The sequence below is a fragment of the Desmodus rotundus genome, chromosome 7 (genome assembly GCF_022682495.2).
Source record: "Desmodus rotundus isolate HL8 chromosome 7, HLdesRot8A.1, whole genome shotgun sequence".
Taxonomy (NCBI): domain Eukaryota; kingdom Metazoa; phylum Chordata; class Mammalia; order Chiroptera; family Phyllostomidae; genus Desmodus; species Desmodus rotundus.
Window position 1 is genome coordinate 86,351,514 of NC_071393.1, and position 25,879 is coordinate 86,377,392.

At 36.2% G+C, this 25,879-nt stretch overlaps 2 protein-coding genes and 1 non-coding gene across 10 annotated transcripts in view; 1 reads left to right on the top strand and 2 right to left on the bottom strand.

Annotated features, from left to right (window-relative positions):
* Positions 1–15,174, top strand: part of PIGB (phosphatidylinositol glycan anchor biosynthesis class B) — a 27,017-nt gene extending 11,843 nt beyond the window's left edge. For 2 of the 4 annotated variants that reach the window (XM_024568141.3, XM_053928074.1), the window contains exons 7-12: positions 4,813–4,864; positions 6,078–6,289; positions 6,873–6,937; positions 12,533–12,746; positions 14,545–14,725; positions 15,037–15,174. In XM_024568141.3, coding sequence (XP_024423909.2) covers positions 4,813–4,864; positions 6,078–6,289; positions 6,873–6,937; positions 12,533–12,746; positions 14,545–14,725; positions 15,037–15,174 — 862 coding nt within the window. The remainder of the gene's footprint in view (positions 1–4,812; positions 4,865–6,077; positions 6,290–6,872; positions 6,938–12,532; positions 12,747–14,544; positions 14,726–15,036) is intronic. The other 2 variants (XM_053928073.1, XM_053928075.1) reach the window with 2 other exon arrangements.
* The window catches only part of CCPG1 (cell cycle progression 1), a 63,749-nt gene that overhangs the window by 2,884 nt on the left and 34,986 nt on the right, over positions 1–25,879 (bottom strand). For 2 of the 5 annotated variants that reach the window (XM_045201562.3, XM_045201564.3), the window contains 3 exons: positions 22,062–22,183; positions 18,262–19,670; positions 16,061–16,158 (listed from right to left, as the gene is read on the bottom strand). In XM_045201562.3, coding sequence (XP_045057497.2) covers positions 16,061–16,158; positions 18,262–19,670; positions 22,062–22,183 — 1,629 coding nt within the window. Of the gene's footprint in view, positions 1–14,996; positions 16,159–18,261; positions 19,671–22,061; positions 22,184–25,879 lie in introns of those variants that run through there. The other 3 variants (XM_024568139.3, XM_045201563.2, XM_045201565.2) reach the window with 2 other exon arrangements.
* On the bottom strand, positions 22,704–22,808 carry LOC112312062 (U6 spliceosomal RNA). Its single transcript, XR_002975517.2, has one exon. It is a non-coding gene; the product is annotated as a U6 spliceosomal RNA (small nuclear RNA).

The window sequence follows — 25,879 nt, forward strand, 5'->3', positions numbered from 1 at the left end:
TTACATCTTGCCCTGGCCAGGTGGCTCAGTTGGTTGGAGCACTGTCCCACACATCAAAAGGCTGTGCCTTTGCTTCCTGCTCAGGGCACATACCTGGGTTGCAGATTCAGTCCCCAGTCAGGGTTGGGGCGTGTACAGGAGGCAACCAGTCGATGTTTCTTTCTCTCTATCTCTTTCTCTCTTTCTAAAATTAAGAAACACATCCTCAGGTGATGATTAAAAAAATAATTTTTTATCTTTTAGTTAATTATTATATCCTCTAATGTCAATAAGAATTGTCAGACCAAGGAAACAAAATATTTCTAAGTTTTTACTTTAATACTTATGATTCTGATTAACTGTAAGTATTTTAATTTGCTTAAATGAGATAGAATCTTTGCAATTCTTCTTAGAACTTTCCTATGCATTATTTCTTAAATATTTCCCAGGTGCATTTTAGAGAAACTTGATTTTTTTACACTTGTACATGGCGTTATAAGTTGTAATGGGCATTCACATATTACCACATGATTTTCAAAATTTTTGGATCTAGCAGTGCAGGTGTTTTTGTTTTGTGGAAGGAATGGGCTTGGCGATACTAAAAATGAGTCAGCCAAAGTCATGAGGTTGGTTGCTATGATGGAACGAAGATTGAAACCCAGGTCTTCCAACTATATTTTGAGCTTTAGGATCAGACTTAACCCAAATATCTAGCAGAGTATCCAAAACAGTTATTTATTAACAAGGGATGAATGTATTCTGACTCTTAGAACAGTGATCTTTTAGTATACTAGTATTCACTCTGTACCAGTATTTTTTGGTAGTAAAAAGGAGTAATTCATCTGGTGACTAAATCACTGTTGTCATTTCTCAGATTTATAAAAATTGTTTTGAATGTAATATTCATTCAGCAAATATTTATTTAACCCTAGTGTGTGCCAGGTGCTGTTACAGATGCTGGAGATAGAGCAGTTTAACTAAGTCCCTGCATTCATGAAGTTTACTTTACATGCTAGTGGGGAAAGACAGACAGCCAAATACAATTACGTATTTGTAATATATATTTGTCAATTGACAACAAGTGCTATAGGAAAAAATAATGAGATAAGAAGGATAGAGTGCTGGTGCATGATGGAAAGGGTGTCACATTTTACAGAGTAATTGGGGAAGACCCCGCCATGATAAGGTGACATTGGAGCCAAAACCTAAGGGAACCGAGTGAACCGTGTAGATGAGGAAAGAATATTCCAGACAAAGGAATCAAAGTGCAAAGGCCTTGACACAGGAATTGTTTGGCATTTCCCAGGAACAGCAGAGGGACTGGTGTGTCTAAAAAAGAGTGAGCTTGGGACAGTGTGATAGTGAAGTCAGAGGGAGAGCAGGGGCATAGTTCATTAGGCTTCTACACTGAGGCAGATGAAAACCCTTTTACTCTTAGCAGTGTGATATAGTTTACTCATTCGACAACCTTTAACATACTTTGTATCTAGCATTTGATGATTCAGATGATTCCATTTTTGTAAAATTCCAAACCGGTAAAACTGTATGCTATCAGAAGTCAGGGTGGTGGTCCCCTTTGGGAAGGGAGTGGAGATTAACTGGTTGGAGGGATGAAGGGGCCTTTTGAAGCGCTACTGATGCTGCGTCCTGATCTATACGGCAGTCACACAGTTGTGTTCATATTGTGATGATTCACGAAGCCACATACTCACAGCGTACTCTTCTCTGTGTTTGTCACAGGCAGCCTCTGAGATGCCCTCCACTACTCCCATCATCTTAATATTCATATATCATAATTCTAGTAATCTTGGATAATTCCCTTACCTTGAGCATGGAGTAGGCATTTTGACTTAATTCTAACAAACAGAAATGGCAGAAGGGATGTCACTTCCACAACTGGTTTGTAAAGATACGGCTTCCATCTAAGATGCCTGTCTCTCTCTTTCTTAGCTGGCTTATGCTGGGGGAAGCCACATGCCATGTCTTGAGGCAGCTTCCAGGAGAGGGTCACATGTGGGAGCCTGAGCTCTGCCAATAACCTTGTGAGTGAGCTTGGAAGCAAATCTCCCCATTACCCCCCAAAAAGCCTTTAGATGAACCTATAGCTCCAGCCAACATCTTGGGGTTTTTTAAATATATTTTGGTTATGCTATTACAATTGTCCCAACTTTTCCCCCTTTGCCCTCCTCTATCCAGTAACCCCCATTCCCTCTGGCAACAGTCCCCGCTCTTAGTTCATGTCCATGGGTCATGCATGTAAGTTCTTTGGCTACTCCATTTCCTATATTGTTCTGAACATCCCCCTGTAACTACCAATTTGTGCTTCTTAATCCCTGCACCTTTTCTCTCAATCTTCCCCTTCTCCCTCCCAATTGATAACCCTCTATGATCTCCATATCTATGATTCTGTTCCTGTTCTAGTTGTTTCCTTAGTTATTTAGATTCAATTATAGTTGTGAATTTGCCATTTTAATGTTCGTAGTTTTGATCTTTTTCTTATATAATTCCCTTTAGCATTTCATATAAGAATGGCTTGGTGATGATGAGCTCCTTTAGTTTTACCTTGTCTAGGAAGCACTTTATCTGCCTTTCAATTCTAAGTGATAGCTTTGTTGGATAGAGTAATCTAGGTTGTAGGTCCTTGCTTTTCATCACTTTGAATACTTCTTGCCAGTCCCTTCTAGCCTGCAAAGTTTCTTTTGAGAAATCAGCTGACAGTCTTACAGCAACTCCTTTGTAGGTAACTATCTTTTGTCTTGTTGCTTTTAAGGTTATCTTTTTATCTGTAACCTTTGGCATTGTAATTATGATGTGTCTTGGTGTGGACCTGTTTGGGTCCATCTTGTTTGGGACTGTTTGTGCTTCCTGGGCTTGCATGGAAGCACAAATTTCCTTCACCAAATTAGGGAAGTTTTCTTCCATTTTTTTTTTCAGATAAGTTTTCAATTTCTTGCTCTTCCTCTTCTCCTTCTGGCACCCCTATGATTTGGATGTTGGTATGTTTAAAGATGTCCCAGAGGCTCCTTAGCCTATCCTCATTTTTTAAAATTTTTCCTTCTTGCTATTCTTTTTTCTTATGTTCCAAGTCATTGATTTGATTCTTTGCTTCATCCACACCACTTATTTCACTTAGTATGACCTTCATTTCTGCCTGGGTCTTTAGCTGCTGAAATACCCAGTGAGTTCCTGGAGCATTCTCAGATAACCAGTGTTTTGAACTCTGCATCTGATAATTACTTATCTCCATTTTGTTTAGTTCTCTTTCTGGAGTTTTGTTCTGCTCTTTCATATGGGCCATATTTCTCTGTCTCCTCAATTTGGCAGCCTCCCTGGTTTTTTTTTTTCTCTGTATTAGGTAGAGTTGCTTTGACTTCCTGTCTTAGTAGTGTGGCCTATTGTAGAAAAGTGCACCTCTGAGTTGTATGGGCTGGAGCCTTAGGTAGTCTTCAGGGCAGGGCAGGGCAACCTGTGTCACTACTCTGTAGCTCTGTGCGGGAGAGGGCTGAGAGGGGACAATTCTGCTGCCTGGCGTCTGGAGTTCTGCCCAGGAGAAAGCTGTCTCCCAGCACTCATCTTATTGCCAGTCACTTCAATTTCTCCCCATATGCCACTGGTGCCCTTCCAGCTGTTACCCTGGTGCTGAATGCCAGAGGGGGTGAATCTGCGTGAGTCCTAAGCCTGTTGCCAGACCACTAAGAGGAGTCTCTTGAGAATCCCAGTTTGTTCTACTGCACCAACCCCCACTGGTTTTTACAGCCAGAAGTTATAGGGACTTACTGTATTTTCCTGTGTATAATACACTCCGTGTATAATGCATACCCACGTTTTTGGCCCAAACTTTCAGGAAAAAAAGTTTTTCATTTTATTTTTTAAATTCAATTTTTAATTTATATCTAGAAACAAACCTGATTATCATATTCCAGGATATTATTTTGCATATGGATATCATTATTGCTTTCTCGAGTTACACTTTTAATAAGCATAAGTAAAAAAATTAAAAACATTTATATAGATATGGAATTAGTACTACCCATGTATAATGTGCATCCTTATTTTTCCCTGAAAAAAGTGGGCAAAAATGTGTGCATTATACATGGTGAAATACAGTATCTTCCTGGCACTGGAATCCTGGGCTGCATGGTGTGGTCTGGGGCTGGAATCCTTCACTCCTAATTGGTCTCTCCCAATTTTTATCCACCACATATGGATGTGGGGCTACCCGTTCCACGTCTCCATACTTCTCTGTGCCACTTTGTGTCTTACTCTCCATGCCTTTCCACCTCTCCACCCCTCCTACCCATCTGGATGACTGTGACTTCTTTAAATCCTTGGTTGTTGGACTTACACACAGATTAATTTTTCTGACGGTTCTGGATGATGATGTTTTTGTAATCTAGTACTAATTTTTGCTGTCGTTGTCCCAGGAGGAGAGGCACGTTTACCTACACCTCCATCTTAAGCAGCCCAGCCATCATCTTGACAATTCACGAGACCTTGAGCCAGAGACCTTGAGCCAGAGACACTCGGCTAAGCTGTGCCTGGCTGGATTCTTAACTTGAGAAAATGAATGTTTTACGTTGCCAAGTTTAGGAATAATTTGTTATGCAGCATTACATAATGCAGTGTTTATTACTTTAAGTTTCCTTAAATGCGGCTATGTAATGAAATATCTTTCAAAATGTGTAAATCCATATTCAGTATATGAAACTAAAACATTTTTAAAGTAGCTTTTTAAAAAAACATCTTTGATAAAAGGTACTTACAAACCATATGCCAATATTGGATTTTCAGTAAGTTCAGAATGTTAATCATCTTTTTGTTTTTCATTTTCAGATTTGTCACTTTGAGTTGTTCTCTGATCATTGATCGTATGTTTTTTGGTCAGGTGAGTAAAATATATTAAGGTATTTACAGTATATTGTAAATAGATGTACAATAGATGTAAATAGCTATTTATTACAATAAAAGCTCGACCCAACTTTTTAATTCATGAATATTTGGAAACACAGGCAAATCATTAAAAAAGATTGCCAGAATGTGCCTTTGGTTCAATTTGTTGCACTTGCTATATATAACAAAACTGTGTATTCCTAGTTCAAATTCAGGAGTACGTTTTATAAGGCATTTTTGTCAGGTTTGTAAGCAGTAAAGGTTAGATCTTTTTAAATGGCTTTAGTTGGCCTTAAGGTAATCATTGAAAATTCAAATCAACCATAATACGCTATTCTTCAAGCATTTGGCTTGACATTTTAATCTCATGACTACTGGTTGTTTTTAAGTTCCCTGGCTTTTCAGTCGCTTATGGGCTCTGGAATCAGATTGCTGAAGTTTGAAGCTTAGTGCCCTTATTAGCTGTGTGACCTTGGACATGTCATGTACCTTTCTTGCCAGTTTCTTTATCTGGAAATAATTGTGGTACTTACAATGTTGCAGGGTTAAATGAAATAATGCACATGTAATGCTTACAGTGGTGCCTGGCACAAGCAAGTACTTAACATTAGCTGTTGTTGCTTTTGATTATCTGCTTTGTATCATACTTCAACTGCAATGTTTCGAAAGCTTTATCATACTAGGCAATACATGATATAAGGTACTGGAATCAAAATAATTTAAGATTTTATTTTACTTTTTAAGATTTTATTTACTTTTAGAGAGAGGGGGATGGATAGAGGGAGAGAAACATTGATTGATTGCCTTTCACATGCCCCCAACTGGGGACCTAGCCCACAACCCAGGCTTGTGCCCTGACTGGGAATTGAACCAGCGACTTTTCAGTTCACAGGCTCAGTCCACTGAGCCACACCAGCCAGGGCTTTACCTCTAATTTTATGTAAAACTTAATGTCAAAATTTGAATGTGTATTCACTTTCTTGAATCTCAAAAACCTAGTGTTTTACACATTAACAAAGAACACAATACTTAGAACATAAAAAAATGTATTTCATATGATCATTAATCCAAATTATTAGTGTAAGCTATTACTTGGTTTTTAGAATTCATTCCTGATTTAATGTCAAGATTCTGGCAAATTTCCTAATGCCAAAGATTCATACTTGGCACTAACACATTTCTGTTTCTCTTTCCTTCAACTATGCCAGTGGACTCTGGTTCAGTATAATTTTTTGAAATTTAACGTGCTGCAGAACTTGGGAATATTTTATGGTTCTCACCCATGGCACTGGTACTTCAGTCAAGGATTTCCAGTTGTTTTGGGCACTCACCTACCCTTCTTTATTCATGGCTGCTTTCTAGCCCCAAAGAGGTGCCAGATACTTTTGGTGACTGTGCTGTGGACACTTCTGGTTTACAGGTAAGATTTTATTTGTTCAAATAGTTAATTTTGATAATGTTACCAAGAAATTAAATTCTTTGAAAACTAAACTGTTACCTTTTGGAGATGCATTAAAGATTATGATTTGTTAATTGAGATGATTTAGCAGAAAGAAAAGATAGTAATTACACCAGTGCTCAGATAGAATGAATAGTCTTGATAGTTTAGTTTACTTAATAAGGATTACATTCCATTTTTAGGAAGTTGAACAAATTTCATTTGTTCTTTAAAAAAAAACTACCAAAATTTTAAGTATTGAAGGAACCAGAGAAGTAATATTCTAAAATGAAAATGTATGCATCTTTCTTCCAAATTTGAGTATGACTTGGATTGGTAGTAGAAGTTTTTTAGAATGTAACTGAACCTTAAGACACTCACATCAAATGACAGGGTTACTTTTAACACATCGCCTTACAACTGAAAAATGTGACTCATTCCTGAAGCATGAAACTCAGTCTCAGTACTTCAAAGAACAGGTCCTGTTAATTGTGTTTCATTTTAAATGCATTAATTTATTAAAGTATGTAATACGAGAAAATATTTTATTGTTTTTCTATTATAGCATGTTGAGCCACAAAGAATTCAGGTTTATCTATCCAGTTTTACCATTTTGTATGGTATTCTGTGGTAAGTATTTTTGTTCAATATAGAAACAAATTATATAGAAGTAGGTAAAAGACAATAAGCTCTCATTAAAGCTCATTAAACTCTAAAATATTTTTCAACTAGGCTAGAAGAGAATTGCTTCTAATGATAAAATAACTATATTACTGCAGTATTCTCATTTTGCAGCCTAAATATCCTTTTTTGCTGGGTCCTATAAAGTGAGATAAAATCATAGGGATCCACTATCTGAAGCACCCTCTGGCGGTAGTGATTCTGGCTATTGGAAATCTCTCACTAAAAAGTGATGGAATAGTATGTCTATTTTAGAATAGATACTTTACGATTAAACTACTAAGTTCTTTGTTCCATAAATAAAAATATATTTATAGCTATTTAAACTAGTTTTTAATGCTTTAAGACTCACTCTAATGCATATGGAATTTGTAAAGTGATTCACACCTGATTTTATTTTTGGCCCTTCATCGTTTCCAGTAAGTCTTTGCAATAACTTTTTTTACATGTGACTTCTAGAGGTTTGTATCATTCAGCTTTGGAATTTACATTGCTTATTTTGGGAAAATTATGAATTGAAACTTTATTAACTTTCATTCAAAATAAATGACTATTGATTTCCTTCAAATATTAATCACTAAAAAATCACTGGACTGAGGAGGGAAGAAATGAGTAACGGACTAGAGACAGGGCAAAGCTAGGGAGTTAATGGCATCAACCTTTTTACCTACAAAACAACTCCAAAGAACCAGAGTTAAGCAACCTTCTTTGACCAAGTAGGTACACCTTATCTCTTTCAGATCTCAGATGTACTCTTTTAAGTACAAATATACACCCTCTATATTTATACATCTAAAGTACTGAAACCAAAATTAATTTGTCATTGCCTTATGATCTTACTTTATACACAGTGCAGGCGCATGTATAAAAATACAGATGTCTTAACAACTTTGTTGTTTTAAGAATAGTAGCTCATTTACCACAGCAAGTTTGTTCATCAACCACTATCCTTTTTGGTATGAACTTGTTAAAGTTACAATTAAATTGTTTGGTTTCTGCCCTGGTTGAGCATTGTCAGACTATTGGAAGACAAATATGTGCGTGTTGTTTAATTTAGGAAGTTGTTTTGATTTCACTTTTATAATCTGGATTTTTCCAGCATTTCACTTGTATCTTCACAAAGTGTTTCAGGGAAAGACTGCATTTTTGCCTCATTCCCAGTCCAAAAGACTCAAGTATTAGGATCCCAGTAATCTCTAGTTCCCAGTCCCAAAGACTTAAGATAAAATGCTGCTGAGGGTTGAGATCATCTTGTGACTGATTAAGAACTGATCTTTTTCCCAGCCAGTGTCCACTCAGGATATCTGAAGGACCAAGACCCACCAAAACCCCTGACCTCACAGGATGTGATCTCTTCCTCCAGACACGTACCCAGGGTTCTTGAGTGGCCCTAAGATTCTGATTCTTAGGACACTCATACTGCCTTTAAGAGTCAGACCTCTTTTAATGTCAAGAGGTTCCAAAAAGAGGACTAATTACGTAGTGAGCTCACCTAGACAAAAATCTCTGGATATTCAGGAAGGATGTCAAACAGCAGTTCTCTTTGGAGTTCTTGATGTGTTCAACTGCCCAGTTTGTCTTTTCTAACCACCTGAAATTTTGAGTTACATGGTACTTCAAATGTCAGTGTTTTTCTATACTTGTGGCTGATACCTCAGCTCTTCTGCATGTAGCTGGGACTCGTTCACTTGCTGTAGGCAGGGTTCCAAGAGAAGGAACAGAAGTGTGCAAGGCCCTTTGAGGCCCAAGCATGGAATTGAACTGGCACACTGTCACTTCCACCACAGTCCCAGCCAGGACAGATTGGAGAAATGAACCTCAGACTCATATAGGGGCTGGACACAGGAAGAGGAATAATTATGTACCTTCTTTCAATCTGCAGTAACTTTTCTTCTCTAGTTTGTTTCCCTCAGCCCTATCCAAAAATAGGACTTAACCATAGAAAAACATACCGCTGTAATTGGCTCTGATCCTTAGTGAACTTTATAACCTTGTGTCTCAGTTTCCTTATCCGTAAAATAAAGACGCCACTGGTCTAGTTAACAGTGAAATTCTTAGATTTACCCTGTCATTTGTGCTGGTGTGTTTCGAGCACCTGCTTTCCATTCTGGGTTGAGTGTCTGTTTAATGTTTTTACCAGGGTAGCCAGTCTGGACTTGCTTGCTCACATCTGATTAGGCCACTTTGTTTTTCCGTGTGCTTATCTTTTTATCAAAATTACATAGGTACATGTTTCAAATGCCGTAACATACGGAGTTTGTCTTAAAGCTTCCACTGCCTTCCCCCAACTCCCCTCCCCAGAGGCACTCACTCTTTTAGGTGGTTATTCGTTATCTCTAAATAAAAGGCTAATACAGTTCTTAATAGTACAAAGAGTCTCTCCTCTGGGCCCATTCTCATATCCCTCTCCAGAATTAAACTACCCTTTATTTTTACCATTTAACACTGAAATCAAGTTGACATACAGCTTTCCTAAGAAGTATTTTAAAATGAAAACATTAACTCAGAAATATGTCAAATTGGTATTTCTTAACATTGAGTTTTCTAGTAATTCTTGTCAAAACCAGGATGGCATCAGTATGAGTAGATTGCTTCCCATCAGTATTGGGTGGCATCAGTAATGTACAACCTGAGCTTTCCCATCCTCATCATTACAATGAACCTTACCCAGGAAAGGAGGAACTCCTCAATCATTGCTGAAAAATGCATTCACACACTAAATATCCAAAACTTAGAATGTGATTGTGTATTATCAAGGTAAGTCATATGACTAGGAGATGGCTCAGTAAAGGAGGAACCAACTCATGAAGCACCTTCTTATATACACGTTTTTAGATTTTATCCCCAGAGAGCACTTGAATGGGACATAAAGGACTTGGAACACTCTTTAAACAGTAGTCTCAATAAGAGTGATTTCTTAAGAGCCCAGTGCTTCCTATAAAAACATTTGTGGTACAGAATAAACTGTCAGTGTCACCTAGCTCTGTTCATGTAGCTCTGTTCCCATTATCATTGTCTTGTTAAGTTTTCCCAGAAATTTTCTATATACCCACTTTTAAGGGTTTTTTTTTTTTTGTAGGTCCAGATTAACAGGAGAAAATTAAATATGCTGGGATGTTATTTAGAATTGAGTTAGTCACTGTGTGAAATGATGGCGCCTATATTCTGACAGGCAGTCACCAGGATTCACACTATATCCTTATTCCCATGGAAATTACATGAAGCTGAAAGATTTAAGTGGTTTTACAGGATAGACCGAAAACTGGTGCAGTAATTGGGAGCAGGGTCTTATATTTCAAGTTAGGACAAGCTTACGTTATACGGTGGTAACTAATTTTGTGAAGCTAGCTTATGTTAGGGTGGACCCTTTTAGTGAAAACTGCATCTCCTTGTTTGTATGCACATTTAAGTAGATTTACTGGATGGTAGCTATTAGGACCTTCTTAATTACTTTTAAATATTAGAGAAACTATACTGTTTCCCTGTAAGGAAACCATGGACTCTGGGCTTCTCTTGTGAATCAGTCTAGCATTGAGGCTGTTCTTTCTTCCAACTCTCCCTTTAGCAACTCCACTTTCTAAAGCTCCCCCTGAGAAAGTTTTCAGTGTTAGGTTTGAAAACCCTCAGTCAAACTCAAGACTATTTAACTGTTCCTTCTCTTCCCAAAATTTTCTTTGTTTCTTCACATACGGAGATTCATTTCTCACTGAAGGGATCCATCATTCTAAAGTGAGCTAGCTTCAGAAAGTGAAACACCAACATAACATAAGCATTACCTAACTTGAAAGACTTCCTTCAACATTAAAGCTAGGAATACAAGCACAGTTATCTTCCCGCATTCGATGCAGAATACCATTTTTACAACATTCACACTCTGTATTCCATTTTATATCTATTACCCATACTACTGTGTCCCTAACACCAGTTTCTGATAATGCTTTAAATGAATGCTTAGTGAATGAAAAAACTGTTAATGAGGGAACCACATTAGAGGACCATGGTATGTATACTTGAACATTCCTGAGAGTTAGGGCCTTGCCAGAGTAGGCTTTAATGTACCTTTTTGTAATGTGAACCCACTAGGAAGATTTAGTTTTTGCCTGTCAACCTAAGAAAGAACTTCACTTTCAAGTTGTATTTGCTGGTCTGTTATATCTGTAGCTGGAATTATTACAGGTAGCAGAACTTGGAATCCTATTTCAGTTCTAATAAAGCTATTATAGTCCTCATCTTTAGTAGGTCCCTCATTTTACCATTTCAAAAATCTTACAGATTTAGCTTTAAGTTTAAAGGTAGGTTTAGGTTTCTTGATTTGGCTATTTTATCACACTGCCTTTCATAACATTCTTTGGTTCATCAAAGCTATTTCAAGCAGTACTAGGCCAAATGGACATGTGATAAGCTACTGAATGTAATGAACTATAGGTATCTAAAAACATTCATAGAGGAACAGAATCAAGCATTTAAGACTTTTTGCCCAAATTTGATATTACAATTCTTCCTAAGCCAACTGTTAGTGTAGTTTAAATGTAAACAGTTCAAATTTAATTTTATTCATATTGTTATATTTTAGTGATAAGCCAAGCTGAGATGGCTGATAATAGTCAATTAGGTGATGGTCATGGGAAACAGTGCCTTCCCCAATGGGAATTAGCGCTAAAATTTCAGGCAGGCCAGAGATTGGATCCGGGATACCCAAATTCTAAAATAACTATTATCTATTTCTGTGAAGACAGTGTGTGTTGAGCATTGAAGACAATGTGTGTTGACCATAAAATCTAATGTCAAGAAAGTTTACTAGTCATTCTTTTCCACTGTAAAGGCCTGTTCTTTCATGGCATTGTCAACTAACTTTACCACATTAGAAAAGGAAAATTGTTCAGCATCTCCAAATTGTCCAACACTATAGTGGGGGAGGGGTGGGGAAAAAAATTTGCCTCCTCTTCTTCCAGAAAAAGAGATCCATTGCCACCACTCATAATGAACACTGAAGATCTCCAAGAGCCCAGTGATGTATTTTTTTAAAAGGACATTCTACTGTACTTCCTCCAGAATTACTGGGACTTGTGTGTACACAATCCATTGCTACTGCTTCAGATATTAAATAGAAGAGAGGTAATGGAATAAAAGTCCTATTTATTTAGCAACTACTATGTTGCAGGACAGGCACTTAACACACCTTTTTTACTAATACTTGAAAAAAAGTACTGTTACCCTACTTGCAGCTGAGGAAACTAATGCTCAGCAAAGTAAAGCGACTTGTGCCAGAGTCAGAATTCAAACCTGGGTCTGTTGGACTCCCTGGCCATAATCTTTCCATTATACTTCTATTCCTTTTCCTATAAGGTCAAGACCCAGATGACAATAGACAATGATAGTGAATGGTCAGAGCAACCTACTGATTACATCTTGTTTATGACAGCAGTACAGCTGTGCTACTTCCATGAAATACTGTAAATGTATTTGTAGCGACCAATTGCTTAGTTGTAAGAAAACAAGATTGCCAGTGTTATGATTAAACAGATCATGTCTATTTTCATACAGGGTATTCACTAAATCACCTGAAAACGTGGAAAAAAACAGCTCTAAGTCTCCTGTTTTTATCAAATACGCTCCTTGCGCTCTATACTGGTTTAGTTCATCAACGAGGTACTTTGGATGTTATGACTCATATTCAAGAACTCTGTTATAACAATCCCAATAAATCTGCAGCTTCAGTATTTGTAATGATGCCTTGCCACTCTACTCCTTTTTATAGGTAATAAAAATTGTTCCACTTTATGCTATTGTTAAGAAAATGAAACTACTTTAAAATTACTTTCAGGTTCCCAGATTTAAATTAAATGATAGCTGATCAATGATAATAAAAAATTTGAAACTCCACATTCAGATAGATTTTAAAAACCATTTGAACCATGTTGATGAAAGTCATATACCACTTTTAACTTCAATATCCTTTTCAAAATTTCTAAACAATTCAGAATTAATTGATCTGATTTAAATATATACTTTATAGGTTATTTGATGGTTTGGGGTTTTTTTATCCTTATCCAAAGACATGCTTATTGATTTTTAGAGAGAGGGGAAGAGAGGGAGAGAAAGAAACATCGATCGACTAGGCAAGTGCCCTGACCAGGAATCAAGCCCACAACCTTTCAGTTTATAGAACTATGCTCCAACCAACTGGGCCACATCAGCCAGGGCTTAATTTCTTAGTAAAGAAATTATCAGTGATCTTACTACAAATTTTTGTGATATATGTATACAATTTTGAATTAATCTCAAAACACTGGCTTCTAGTCTAGATTTACTGCTATTGCTCTGGTCTTTAACCAGTCTTTTTAATATCTTTGGATATCAGTTGTCTCACCTGTGAAAATTAGGGAACTCAATTAGATGATATCGTAATACTTGAATTAGATGTTTCTGGGAATATAACAATGAAATTGTCTTAACTATGCAGGGCATTTAAAGACATCCATTTGGCCCTCTGCTTGTCAGGAAGGTGTATTAGTTACCAATTGCCTAATATCAGTACAGAGGCAAACAGTTTTTATGTAGAAAATTTTACACCTATTAATCTGGCTTTAAACAGTCTGAAGTTAATTTTGCATGTGCACATTCAGTCAACCTAGTATCAAAGTTATCTTTTCAGATAATGTAACATTTTTTTTGAATACTCTTTATGTCAGTCATTAATGCCAACCATTAATACACAATTTGGAAAATTAGAATCGCCTAGCAGAAAAGTCACAGGTTAGATGTAAAACCCCAAGTGTCCCTTTAACTTCAGCTTCCCTACTGTATAAAAAAAGACTAGAGCTGAAAGAGACACATTCGCCGTCCCTCCATGCTCACATTCCTAACACTGCAGAAAACAAAAACTCTACAGGTACCAAGTTGCTTTCCATACATGGTAGCAGTGCTTGAAGTCTCAAGCTTTTGTATAGTTTGCCAAGTTCTCATCTTACTTTTTTTCAAAGTACACAATGCAGCAAAAAAATGTGATGTCTACTTTGGAACACAAGGTCCCAGCTGTTTCTGTTTTCCCCTTATCTCCAAAATTACCAAAGTCATGAAGTATTGGGTCTTGTGTAAATTTACTTTGTATGCACTTCATAGATAAAAATAAACTTCTGTCATGTATTTATTTTTAGTTTTCCTGAGGCAAAGTTATAAACACGGCTTTCTGCATGGTCCAAGTAACTAGCATTAATTTATCATGATTCATCAATCCATCTTTTTTATATATGCTGTAGTCCTTCCATACACAGTAAAACCATTACTTATTTGGACTTTAACCAGCGAGCACATATTGCTATTACTGAATCTTACTTAAATAAAGGTTCTGCTGCTGCTGCACAGGTCCATGGTGTAAGGGTCATACATCTGTGAGAACACTACATTAAAGGCTTGCCTCTTCACCGGAACTGGAACCTGGTTCACATTCAGATTTCACATTTTGTTATGTAAACATTATGTATCTTAAGAGTAGTTTGAAAACTCACTTTTTAAAAAAACTTCTTGTAACTATAATGGTAACTTTCTTTTTATAGCCATGTTCACTACCCACTTCCAATGAGATTTCTTCAATGTCCCCCAGACCTGACTGGAAAAAGTCATTATCTTGACGAAGCAGATCTATTTTATCAAAATCCCTTAAGCTGGTTGTATGAAGAGTTTCACAACAATTCAACATTGCCTACTTACTTGATCATCTTCAGCATTTTGGAAGAGGTAAGGAAACATGAGAAAAGGGAAAAACAGTTTCACCTTAGGTTTAGTAAACACTCAGGAAAACAGACAACATATTTATGGTCTTCTTTAACCCCTATAGGTGGTAACTGGTCTTTTCTCCAGACAAAATCAGCACTTCTGTGTGTATCAATATCTATACGTATCTGTGTAACTTGCCAGAAGTTAATTTAAGGAACTACATTTTTTATTAAGAAAAGCGCAGAGGCACAAATCAGAATAGGTCATTCTAAAATTCTGAAACCAGTACTCAGCAAAATGTAGCCTTTATTTACTTAAATATTTATTTCTAGGAAATAAGTGCTTTCCTAACTTCAAGAAACTATGAGAGAACTGCTGTTTTCTTCCACACTCACTTGCCAGAAGGTCGAACTGGAAGTCACGTATATGTCTATGAACGGAAGTTAAAAGGGAAACTCCAGAGAAGATGAAATTCTGAACTGTGCTGAGATCCTTCCCAGGGAAATAGACGCTGCTGGGTAGAAATACTCAGATGTTGCTTAACTACCCTAGTAAACACTGGGTAAGATTTCATGGAACTCACAAAAACCTATGAACTGTTTTACCAAATAGTACTACTGAGGAAATGTATGAAAAATATCACGAAGTATGAAATCCTGTATTAATATAATGCCAGATTTTAAAATAAAGACCTTTAGTTTTCCTCATGGTGTAGTTTTATTGTTTCTTCCACAATATTCAGATGTGCAAGAAATTTCACAAGAGAAAAGTCAGCAAGCTCATAAGAAGGCAGCAAATTCTTCACAAGTCAACGGGCTCTTGAACCCACAAAAAGACAAGAAGCAAGAGTAAGATTATAAAATGTTAAAGAAGAAATTCCATCACAATGTACTCTTATCAAGCTCTACTGCAAACTTAACACAAATATCAGTGTTAATTACACTTTGTCATGTATGATTTGGGCTTGCTTTAAACTCATACACTGAAAGGAAGTCTCATTTCATGCACAAAATCTGTGGTGTGCCTGGTTTCTTTAACAGAACTATAGTTGAACATTTCCAGTGCTGAAAAATATTCAGCAAAGCTAAACAACAGCAGGTTAGTAAGCTTTTATTTGATGCTTCTAAGTAATAATAGTCATCAAACTGATACTTAGAAATGGTAAAAAGACATTGTTATCTTGATAATCTCATCCTAGTTTCAACACCAAACATTGTAGAAAGCATCCATATGTTAGTTTTCTAATTTAACTTAATCACAATGGTCAATATTTAGGGTCAAAAGGTAATTGCCCCAATTCTATTTCGACATTTGCCATGTGTCTTCCATTAGTGCGATCGTACTTATGCCATTTACCTTCCCTCTTATAAGGTTGTGGCTGAGGGTGCTTCTGCTCTTGTTTTCGATGCCTGGAGTTTTCAATATTTACCGTACGTTGCTTTTTATCTGGTCGACTGAAAGCAGTAAACACATTTTTCATCTAGGTTAGAGTTAAATTTATTTAAACAAGGAACAATTTCAATGTTTTTCTCCATTAATCTATTATCTGAACACTCTGAAAAAGGATGTTAAATTAATCTGAAGTATAATCATAGTGTAACCATGTATTCAGTATTATACTTTTATCCAATGGGGGGAAAAATGTGACGATAAAATAATGAGATTTTTTTTTAATCATTTTTCTTTCTTTCCTGGAAAAATCAGTCCCTCCCCATTGGTCTGTTTCATCCTTCAGCAGAAATGTGTACTCATCTCTTGCACACAAAACAAAGCCTTTTTTCCTCTCCTACAGCTACAGTTCACAAACAATGTCTGTATGTACTGCCTTCCTCTCTCTCTCTAATCAGGCTTCTGTCACAATGTCACTCAAACAGTCCATAATGCCATCCTTGGCCACCCAATTCCCAAGGCAAGAAATCCAGTCCTTTTTATTGCATTTGACACACGTATAATCCTCTTACTTGAGATCATCTTTGGTTGTTCATGATGCCATTCTCTGGTCTTGTCATTCTCAGCCTCCTTTTCCTACAACCCTCTATATGTTGGCATTCCCTAAGAGTCTGATAAGTAACTCCAGCCTAGATGACACACACACAGTCTGGGCTACAGACAGTCGTATATAACTGATCCTTTCCATTTGTATGTCAATAGGTACCACTAAGCACAATTCTCATTTCCAGTTCCCCTTACCTAAAACCTTCTGGTATTCCTTATCTTAGTAATCTCACTATCCAACTAATGACCCAACCCAGAAATACGGAAACCACTGTCACTTTCTACTTCTCTTTGACAAGAAATACCACTAACTTTACTTCCTGTGTATTACTCAATTCCGTCTCCCCCTTTCCACTCATCCTCACCAGTTCACGTCTGTTTTAATGACCATCTTAGCTTCGCCCTTCCCAATGACTCTCTTCAGGCTGCTGCCACTGATCCTGGAAAACGCAATAAAGCATGTCCTCACCTCAAGCATAAAATGAAGCTCTTCATGAGCTACATATTCTCTTCTATTCATACCCCAGCACTGCCTTGCCTCCCTGAGGTGGCATGTCTTCAGATCTCCAAATTAAAGTTCCCTTTGAGTGGACTGTCCTACCCTATCTGCTTAATAAACTCATTTTTCCTTCAAAAGCCAGCTTAAAAATGTTTAGTTCAAAGGCCACCTCACTCATGAAGCCTTCCCACACATCTCCAGACTGAGGCCACTATATACAATGTCTCTATACCTCCGTTAATCTACCTAACTCTTCAATAGCTTGTGATCTCCTTCTCAGCAAGAATTTTTCATGTTTCCTCAGGGCAGCCTCACAGCACTTTGCTCATTGTACGTACTAGATACTCATTTAATGACTAAATTCACCAGTACCAGTCTCATTATTTTATAGACACATTACTTTTATTCAAAAAGATACCTATGTCAAATGTAAAAAAATAAAGCTAACATTTGAACGTTAGTCAAGTTTCACGTTACAGAATATAAAACTGGTAAGTAATAGATATGGTTAATTTTAGTAGTTATTTACAAAGCACACACATTAAAACTTGTGGCTTGCCAAGTTTGCCTCTTTCATCATGTCTCTACCTTTATCAACAATAAGTCTGTAGTAAGTGTACTAAATATCGTAATTTAGTAAATGGAATCAACAAACGAAAAGTGGAGCATCTAAATTGTTACTGCGCTCTCCTGAGCTCTTTATGCCTAGCTTCCCGAAAGTAAGTAAATAAAAAATTAAAGGGAAACAATCTTACAAAAACAAAATAAGCTAAAATAAGATTAATATACCCTTAACCAACTTTTCAGGTAGAAATTAAACTATTTGCTCAAGTCAAACTGATTATATAAAATTTTAAATTTGTAGTATCTATTAACTTGAAATTTTGTTTAAATTTAATTTATTCTAAATTCTCTGGCAATGAAGTACGTTTACAAATAGTACTTTTTTTTTTTTTTACAAAGAGTACAAATAGTAACATTCCAAGCAACTTATCAAATGATAAAATGCTATCCAATCTATAAATGTTAAAAACTGTTATAACATGGTGATATGTAAACCGACCTGGGTCCATATGGAGGGGAAAAAGTGTGACCAAAGAAGTGTCTATATATATATTCATCCAACTTCTCAAACACTTCATCATTATCTACTTGATATTCCTTGATGTCTTTAAGATAATCTTTAACATCATTAACAAAGTCAGTGAAGAGCTTCTGATCATGTATAAAGATACCATGTATGAAAAACTTATTGATGAATTGATCAAGTTCTTTCCAATGATGAAAACTATCCAATTTTCCAATTAAGTACCTTTCAATTAACTGTCTAAATTCATCTATCCTTACAGGATTCAACACTTTCATATTAAATAGGTTAATGGATTCCTGTTGAGCACATTCAAATACACCAGAACAAGCCTTTCTGAAAGAATTGTAATTTTCACTACAGCCATGTTCAGCACTGCATTTCTGTGAATTTGTGTTTCTTCCAAATTCATCAAAATGTACTGGCTTTCCTTTCCTTCCCTCTTTTTGCATGGTAGGGCCTCTATTATTCTGGTTTTGTGTACGTGCCTTATACTGTGGATATAAATATTCACTAAAAACTGTTGGTTTTTTAGCTGCTCCTTCTTTTGTAGCACCATATCTTTTATTGCCCTTTTCATCAAAGATATTCTTGGTGGTATCTTTGAAATGTCTGAAAGTGGATTTAACTGAATCTGAGAATTTTTTCAGATTTTCTTTCACAGCTTCTTTAGCCTGCTTAATTTTTTCTTTATGATGCCTCACAAACTCCTTGGTAGAATTCTTCATGGCATCAAATGTTTCCTTAACTGAACCCAAAAATGTTTCCTTCGACTTATTTTTAGCCCTGTGGTTTCCTCTGCTCCCTTTCTTTTTCCCATCAGTTTCTTGTTTTCCATTTTGATCTTTTGCCTCAATATACAGTCTTTCCCACAAATCAGACCGCTGCTGTTCAAAGTTTAACTTCCGCTCCAGCTCAGTGAGTCTTTCCCGTAAGATTTCTACTTCCTTCTTTTCAGTCAATACACTGGGAGAGTCTGGATTGCCAGCTGACTGCCTAGAGCTTAACTGTTGAAGTTCCACCCTTAAAGCCATGGTTTTTAGTCGTTCTCTCTCCAGTTCCCTCCTTAACATCTTTGCTTCTGCCAATAGAGTCTCCCTCTGATTAAGAAAGCTGTGTGTTTTCTGCTTTTCTTCTTTCAAATGCTGCTTAAGTTTCTGATTTTCTGTAACTAATTCAGTACTTGTCCCTTTATCTTCCAATATCCTAATCTGTTCTCTTAGTTTCCTTAACTCTTCCTGTAGTGAAGACAAGGCTTTTTCTTCCTTCTCCAGAGATATTCTTAAATATTGATTTTCTGTATCAAGGTTCTTTTTCTGAGTTTCAAAGGACATCTTCTCTGCTTCAGTAAGGGTCCGACACTTCGCAAGGTTTTCCTTCAATGACTAAATTTTTGTGAAAGAGAAGAAAAATGTCAAGTGTTTTAAAAGCTGAATTTAAATCTTTAACATATAATACACCATAAATTTTTAGTGTATATTTATGCAAAAACTAGTCTTTATGTATTTCCAATATATAAAAGTTGGAAAATACAAGGTTGATACACGAAAATGCACAACAGAGAGCTACATCAAAATAAGAGCATTGCATGTTCCAAGTCTTGTTAAAAATTAGCTAGAGTTTGGTTTGTCTCCAAGATTCTAAAATTAGAGATGGGGTACTTCTGATTAGTGTTTCCCATAGTCATTTGAAATCCTTACTGGTTTCTAGGCCCACTTACAGGTTAGGAGAAAAGGAGATTAGCCTCCTATTTGTTGACTACAGGATTCCAATCTCTCCTGGTAAGGGTCCTAGCAAGAATGTAGAAAGAACTAAGGGCTTCTCTGATCCTTGTGTGAGAGAGAATATTTTTTATAAAAAGTATAATTACAGCTGGAGGTGACATGATGCTCTTTATATTCACTGTACTCTTAGAAGGAAAAAGATTTCAATAATCTTCATCCTATTTGAAACCTCTTAGTCCCTATGCAAATCAACGTCTCTAAGTTCTGATAAATCATAAAATTTCTCTTGTACTTTAGAGGACAGAATGAATCTTGGTAACATTTATAACTAATTCCCCCAAATTCAATAATATTCTAAAGAAACTGAGAAGATTAGTAATATAATTCCAAGGTCAGCACCTTTGACAGAAAAAAGTTTTGTTCAATCAGGTTTACAAAATTTTGCCACAGTTGCCTTGAGTGGTCTAATTTTTCTTTCAACATATGCATTAGTAACAAACTAAGCAAAATAGCCAGAAACTAAACAACATGCTTACATAGGTTAATAATGCTTATTAGCAGTATTCAGTCAGTTAAAACATCTTATGTATAAATCTGCAAAATGATACTTCAATGATACCAGATACAGCTATTCCAAATGAATCAGACCAGAAAAATAGCTCATTTGCAGAAACAAGCAAAACAACCACCACCACCACCTTTAAGAGAATGACAGTATCTTCCACTTAAAAATAACTATCTGAAATGGATGTTTCACTGTCTGGCTATTTAATCTTCAGAGAATGAATTATTAAAGTTTCGTTATAGTCATTTCATCTGCTGTGTAAGAGAAAACAAGTTTCAGCTAACGGACAAAAGTGGGCTGTGGAGGAGAACTGAGTGATGTAGCATTATCTTTAAATGAACAGTCATACGCAGCCACAGAATGACTGCAGGATCCAGTAAACTCCACATTCTTGAATTAAGTGACTGGTAAGCAGATCCTGGCAGGTCTTCCATGAAGATCTTCAAAAAACCAAACCACATTTAACAGATGGAGACAAGCACTCTGCAAAAACTGACTTATTAGTAAAGATCTATGCAGGGTGAGTCTCCTAAAGGCCAGTGGGCTATGGAACTAGAAACCATGCTGGTGAAAGAGAAAATAGATACTCTTTTGAAAACATTCTCTGACCAAGGTAGGGAAAACTATATTATTTACAACCAACTCCAGTAGTTGTTCCCTGAAAGAGATAATTCATATGTCAAGTAGGATTCTGTCTTCCAAAGAAACATAATCATAATCCTGTAAGGGATACATAACATAAAGTGTAAAGGAAATGTGGGGAAAGTGAAGGAAAAAGGAAGAGTTTATTCTTTTCCTACCCTGAATTTATCTACAATCCCTACACACCCTTCCCAGGGAAGAACTAGAGAGGAGACCAGTTATTTTGCTGATACTCATAAATCCACCAATGTGCTCGGTAACTGGACAGAATGAACACACACAGTCCTGCTGGAGTCAGGTGAGTTGTAGGTAGGAAAGTATAACATGCTATCTCTTGCCTCAGAACTAACAAGAAACCAGAGGGGAAAAACCAGCTGGTTTTTTTTCTTCATTAAGGGAAGATCTTAGGCTACAAACACTCCTCTTTCTCACTGAATGAAAATGTTTTGCTTGGCTCTGTAGAAATGAAGTTAATAATAATGGTATGTATTTTATATATATTATCAACTTAAAATAATGTTAACTATAATATAAGTGATTAGGACTAACACCTTTGAAGTCAGAATCAAATTTAGCTATGCCAGTTGCTAGCCTTGGCAAAGTTATTTAACTTTTTTGAACCCCTTTCCATCTTTAAAATGAAGTTAAGACTTGATTAATTCACAGGGCTGTGGTCAGAAATAAGAGAAATACTGTACATGAGTACAGTGACTAGGACACAGTAGTACTCAATCAACAATTACCAATATTATTGATTTGCTAATCTGTACTGTACCTGTATCTGAATAGTGTATTAATTATTGGCTAACAATTATTTTTTCATAAAATGTGTTAGTAGTACACACCTTATAATCTGTAACAGACTCTTGTTTCTGGTGACATTGGGAAAGATAATCCTTCATATCATTCAATTCATCTTCATGTATTTTTGTGACTAACTGTTGACGCTTCTGAATCTGAATTGTGCCTAAAAATGAAAATTTTTATTAGAGATATGTAACATAAATATTATGATTATCAGTATTTTAAACATGTAATGAAATATTTAATTACACATATTTAACTAATCAAGATAGGATCATTTTCTTCAAAATACGAGTATTTCACAGTTCTATACAATTTCTGAATATAACAGTGTGAGTAAGTGAAGTCTCCATGGTATCATTCATCAAATGGTGGTGGGTGGATGTTAATATAAATTGGGCCAAGTAGGTTAACATATTTGTTTTATTTCTCATATACCCAGAGATATTTAAGCAGCTTACTATCCTTTTGATTAAAACAAGCCAGTCCATATTACCCTAACAAAGAAAACAATTTATGGTAATGTGTTTATCTTACTCTATAGAAGACACTAAGGTCTTTATTTTTTTTCCTTTTTACAGGGGAATGTCACAATCATGCTATTGAGAGCTACACATTGTGCTTTGACTCATATTTCTTCTGAGCTAATCAAACAGCGGGAGGACGCCCTCCGGGACACTGCACAAAATCCAGAACGCTTCACGAAACTGTGTCACCCTCGAGCAGGCGCCATGCTAACCTTCTCGGTATCGTCCCATTTTCAGTGTACGTGCAGCTGGCCCGAGGACTCAGGTCTGCTGTTTTTGAGGGACCTTTGAAATACATAAAGTGTTGCATTCTCCCAGACAGAGAAAGAAACAAAGCATGGAGTCTATTCACAGTTTATAAGGAAAAACAAAAATGCCTGTTTTTTCTTACTATAATTCTCCTAAATAATATAACACAAACCCAAAAGTTACAGCAAGGAAAATGACTGACTGACTGTGATCACCCACCATTCTCAGAGCCAGATCTTTTGAGCATTCTGTGTTCATTACATCTGTACTAGAGCACCGCCATCCCCATCCCAGCAGTGCTACAGGGATCTTAAACCAACCAAAAAAATTTAAATCACCTTAAAAATTAAAATGTTAATTTGGCAAGACATGCCTGTTCACATGCTGCTACATGCTTCATGCATGAGAACAAAAACAACACAATCAAAAAGGAGGCAAAATGCATTTGACAATTTTAATATTATATCTACTGAGTAGCATAGTCTTTTGTAAAGAATTTTGTAATGAAAGGATGTAATGATAGTTTACTATTTCTTCTCACTGCTAAAAAATTAATTTTTAATTTCTTCAAAAAATCTTGATATACACTAAAGAGAAATCCTTTGCCAAATTACAGACTACTGTTACCAATTAACAGCTGATACTGTTAGGACTCACACCCTCTCTTTAAATTTTCCAATTTATAAAAGCATGGCAAATTTGTTTCAGTATCTCCCAAAAGAATCTCAGATTTTTTTTTAAATCTTGAAATAAATACATATGTAGTTCCCTAAGTGACAGAAAATCTTTCTTTCCAAACTTCTAACAGGATGAATTCCTTTTGCTCAATGGAAAGTAACCTAGAACTGTGTGTCAAGACCCAAATTGGCAGTACTATTATCTCGCATGTTTGATGGCTGTCAATCTCATTACTAGGTTGCCCCTCCCCCACCAAGAGCTAGAAAGCAGCCACTCCTAGAGGTTTTTGAGTTTGTTTTGTTGTTTTCCAACATCTTCAGCTGCCGGACTATAAAGTGTTACTGCCCAAAATCCAATCTTTGGCCTTCTGGTCATGTGTACACGTCTATCTATATTAACTACATTAACCCACTGTCAGTTTTTGCTAGCACTGCTGTTAAGACTTCTCTACAGATCTGACCAGAGCTTCCATATAATATATCGAGCTGCCTGTTGGGCACAATCTTGGGAACAACTTCATGCAAACAAACGAAAAAAAATCAAACTTCAACAGCTACCCTAAACAATTCTAGAATAAAGTTCAGTAAAAACAAACCAAAATGGCTCACCATCTATTTACTGTATCATCTAAATAAAACTCTTTCCCAGTCATACTCCCATCTCCAAAAGTAAAGCAGCTAGCAAGCACACTTCTAGGAATTTAAAACAAAAACAAAAAACGGAGTATCTCGGGTATCCCATCTCAAAAGTTCTGTTTTCTATTATTACTTCAATGTCCCATATTTCACCAACCTTCTCTCCAACCCCACCACCTCTGTAATTAAGGCTCTGATCACCAAACATCTAAATTACAAAATTTCCCAGATGACTGGCCTAATCTTCCCCACACCATTGTCCTTCCTGCACTTTTCCTCTAACCTATTGCCACTCTATAAACCAAACTCTCCTATCCAGATTCCAAGATGTTTGACAATGTAACAGCACGCCACATATTCCAACTTTACATTCCATTATTCTAAGTAACAATCCTGCTATAGTCCAGGCAGTCTTCTCACTGCTCCCAAACCCAGCAAGTTTACTTTCAGGTTATGTGGTTCTCCATTGCTGGAATGTTCCCCTTTCCTTCCACCTACCATTATCTTAGTAAGACCAAACTCAACTCAAATCTTACCACCTCCAGGATGACTAAGTGTAGCCTTTGAGCTATAATAATCTTTGTGTACGCTACACATCGTGGCACCTACTTATATTCTGCTGTATTACCTGTTGAAGAGCAGGACAGCCTATCAATACTTAAAGTAACTTCTTGAGAAAACCAGTCCAACTGAACTCCACTAATGATTCAGAATATGGGTTTATCTATGAGCAAAGAAAGGTAAGGAAGATAGGTGCTTCATGCATAAAGATTTTTCTTTAAACTTTTATAAGCAGTTTCAGAACCTGCAGCAGTCCCAAATACTTTCAAGTATATTCTTTTACTGTCCTCAGTCATACCAGTTTTCTCTTCCTTCCAAGCTAGGTCTGAAACTCCAAAATTATATGGAGCCAAACTTGGTCAATGTGCTGAGTGATTTGACTTAGTGGTATGTCTTCATTAAATTATAAAGCAAATGACATTATGGTATGCAACAACTGACTTCATGGTGCATGGGAAAGTCAAAGTGGCTATGAAGTCCACTCAAAAGAGCTCTTAAAGTTAAGATTAGCGCCAGAGTTAAGAACAAAAAGTAATGTCCTTTAAACAGTGACTGTGAAAAAGTAGGAAGTTGTTCAGGTAAATTTTTGTATGTTCATTGAGCCAGTCTTCTTACTTTATCAACCTTCTTCACACTGTATTATTTAGTTTTTTCATATTCTGAAAAGCTAATTTCAAGCATAGGAAAATGCTTTGTTAAATATAATTATTAAAGTAAATTTTACAAGTAACCAAAATCCTAAGTAATGGCAATAATTTCTCATTTTGAAAGCACTCCTCTCTAAATTGATCTTTCTACAAAATACTTAGCAGTTCATGCAATTGGTGAGATTTTAAAGGAGTTTAGATAAACATTAAATCACTGTTCAATTTTTAGTAGGAAAAAAAGATTAAGATAAGACCTTCTCCTTTGTTACCTCCATGTTTACCTGTGGGGAAAAAGAATCATGCTCAAAAAAAAACAGATTCACACATTTGCTCCAGGTAGATAATGAAAAAAGTTAAATATATGTATTTCAGGTTAAATCTCATTACAACAAACTTCAAGGGAGAATATAAATGATAGTATTTCAGTATTAAATTCAAGCAGGCACCTATAAGAAACACACTTTACTGACTGATTTAAATCAAATATTGACTGTCTTCATTAATTACCCTAACAGTATAGTATGTTGAATGATGTATCTTTTCCACAAATCAACATAAGAGT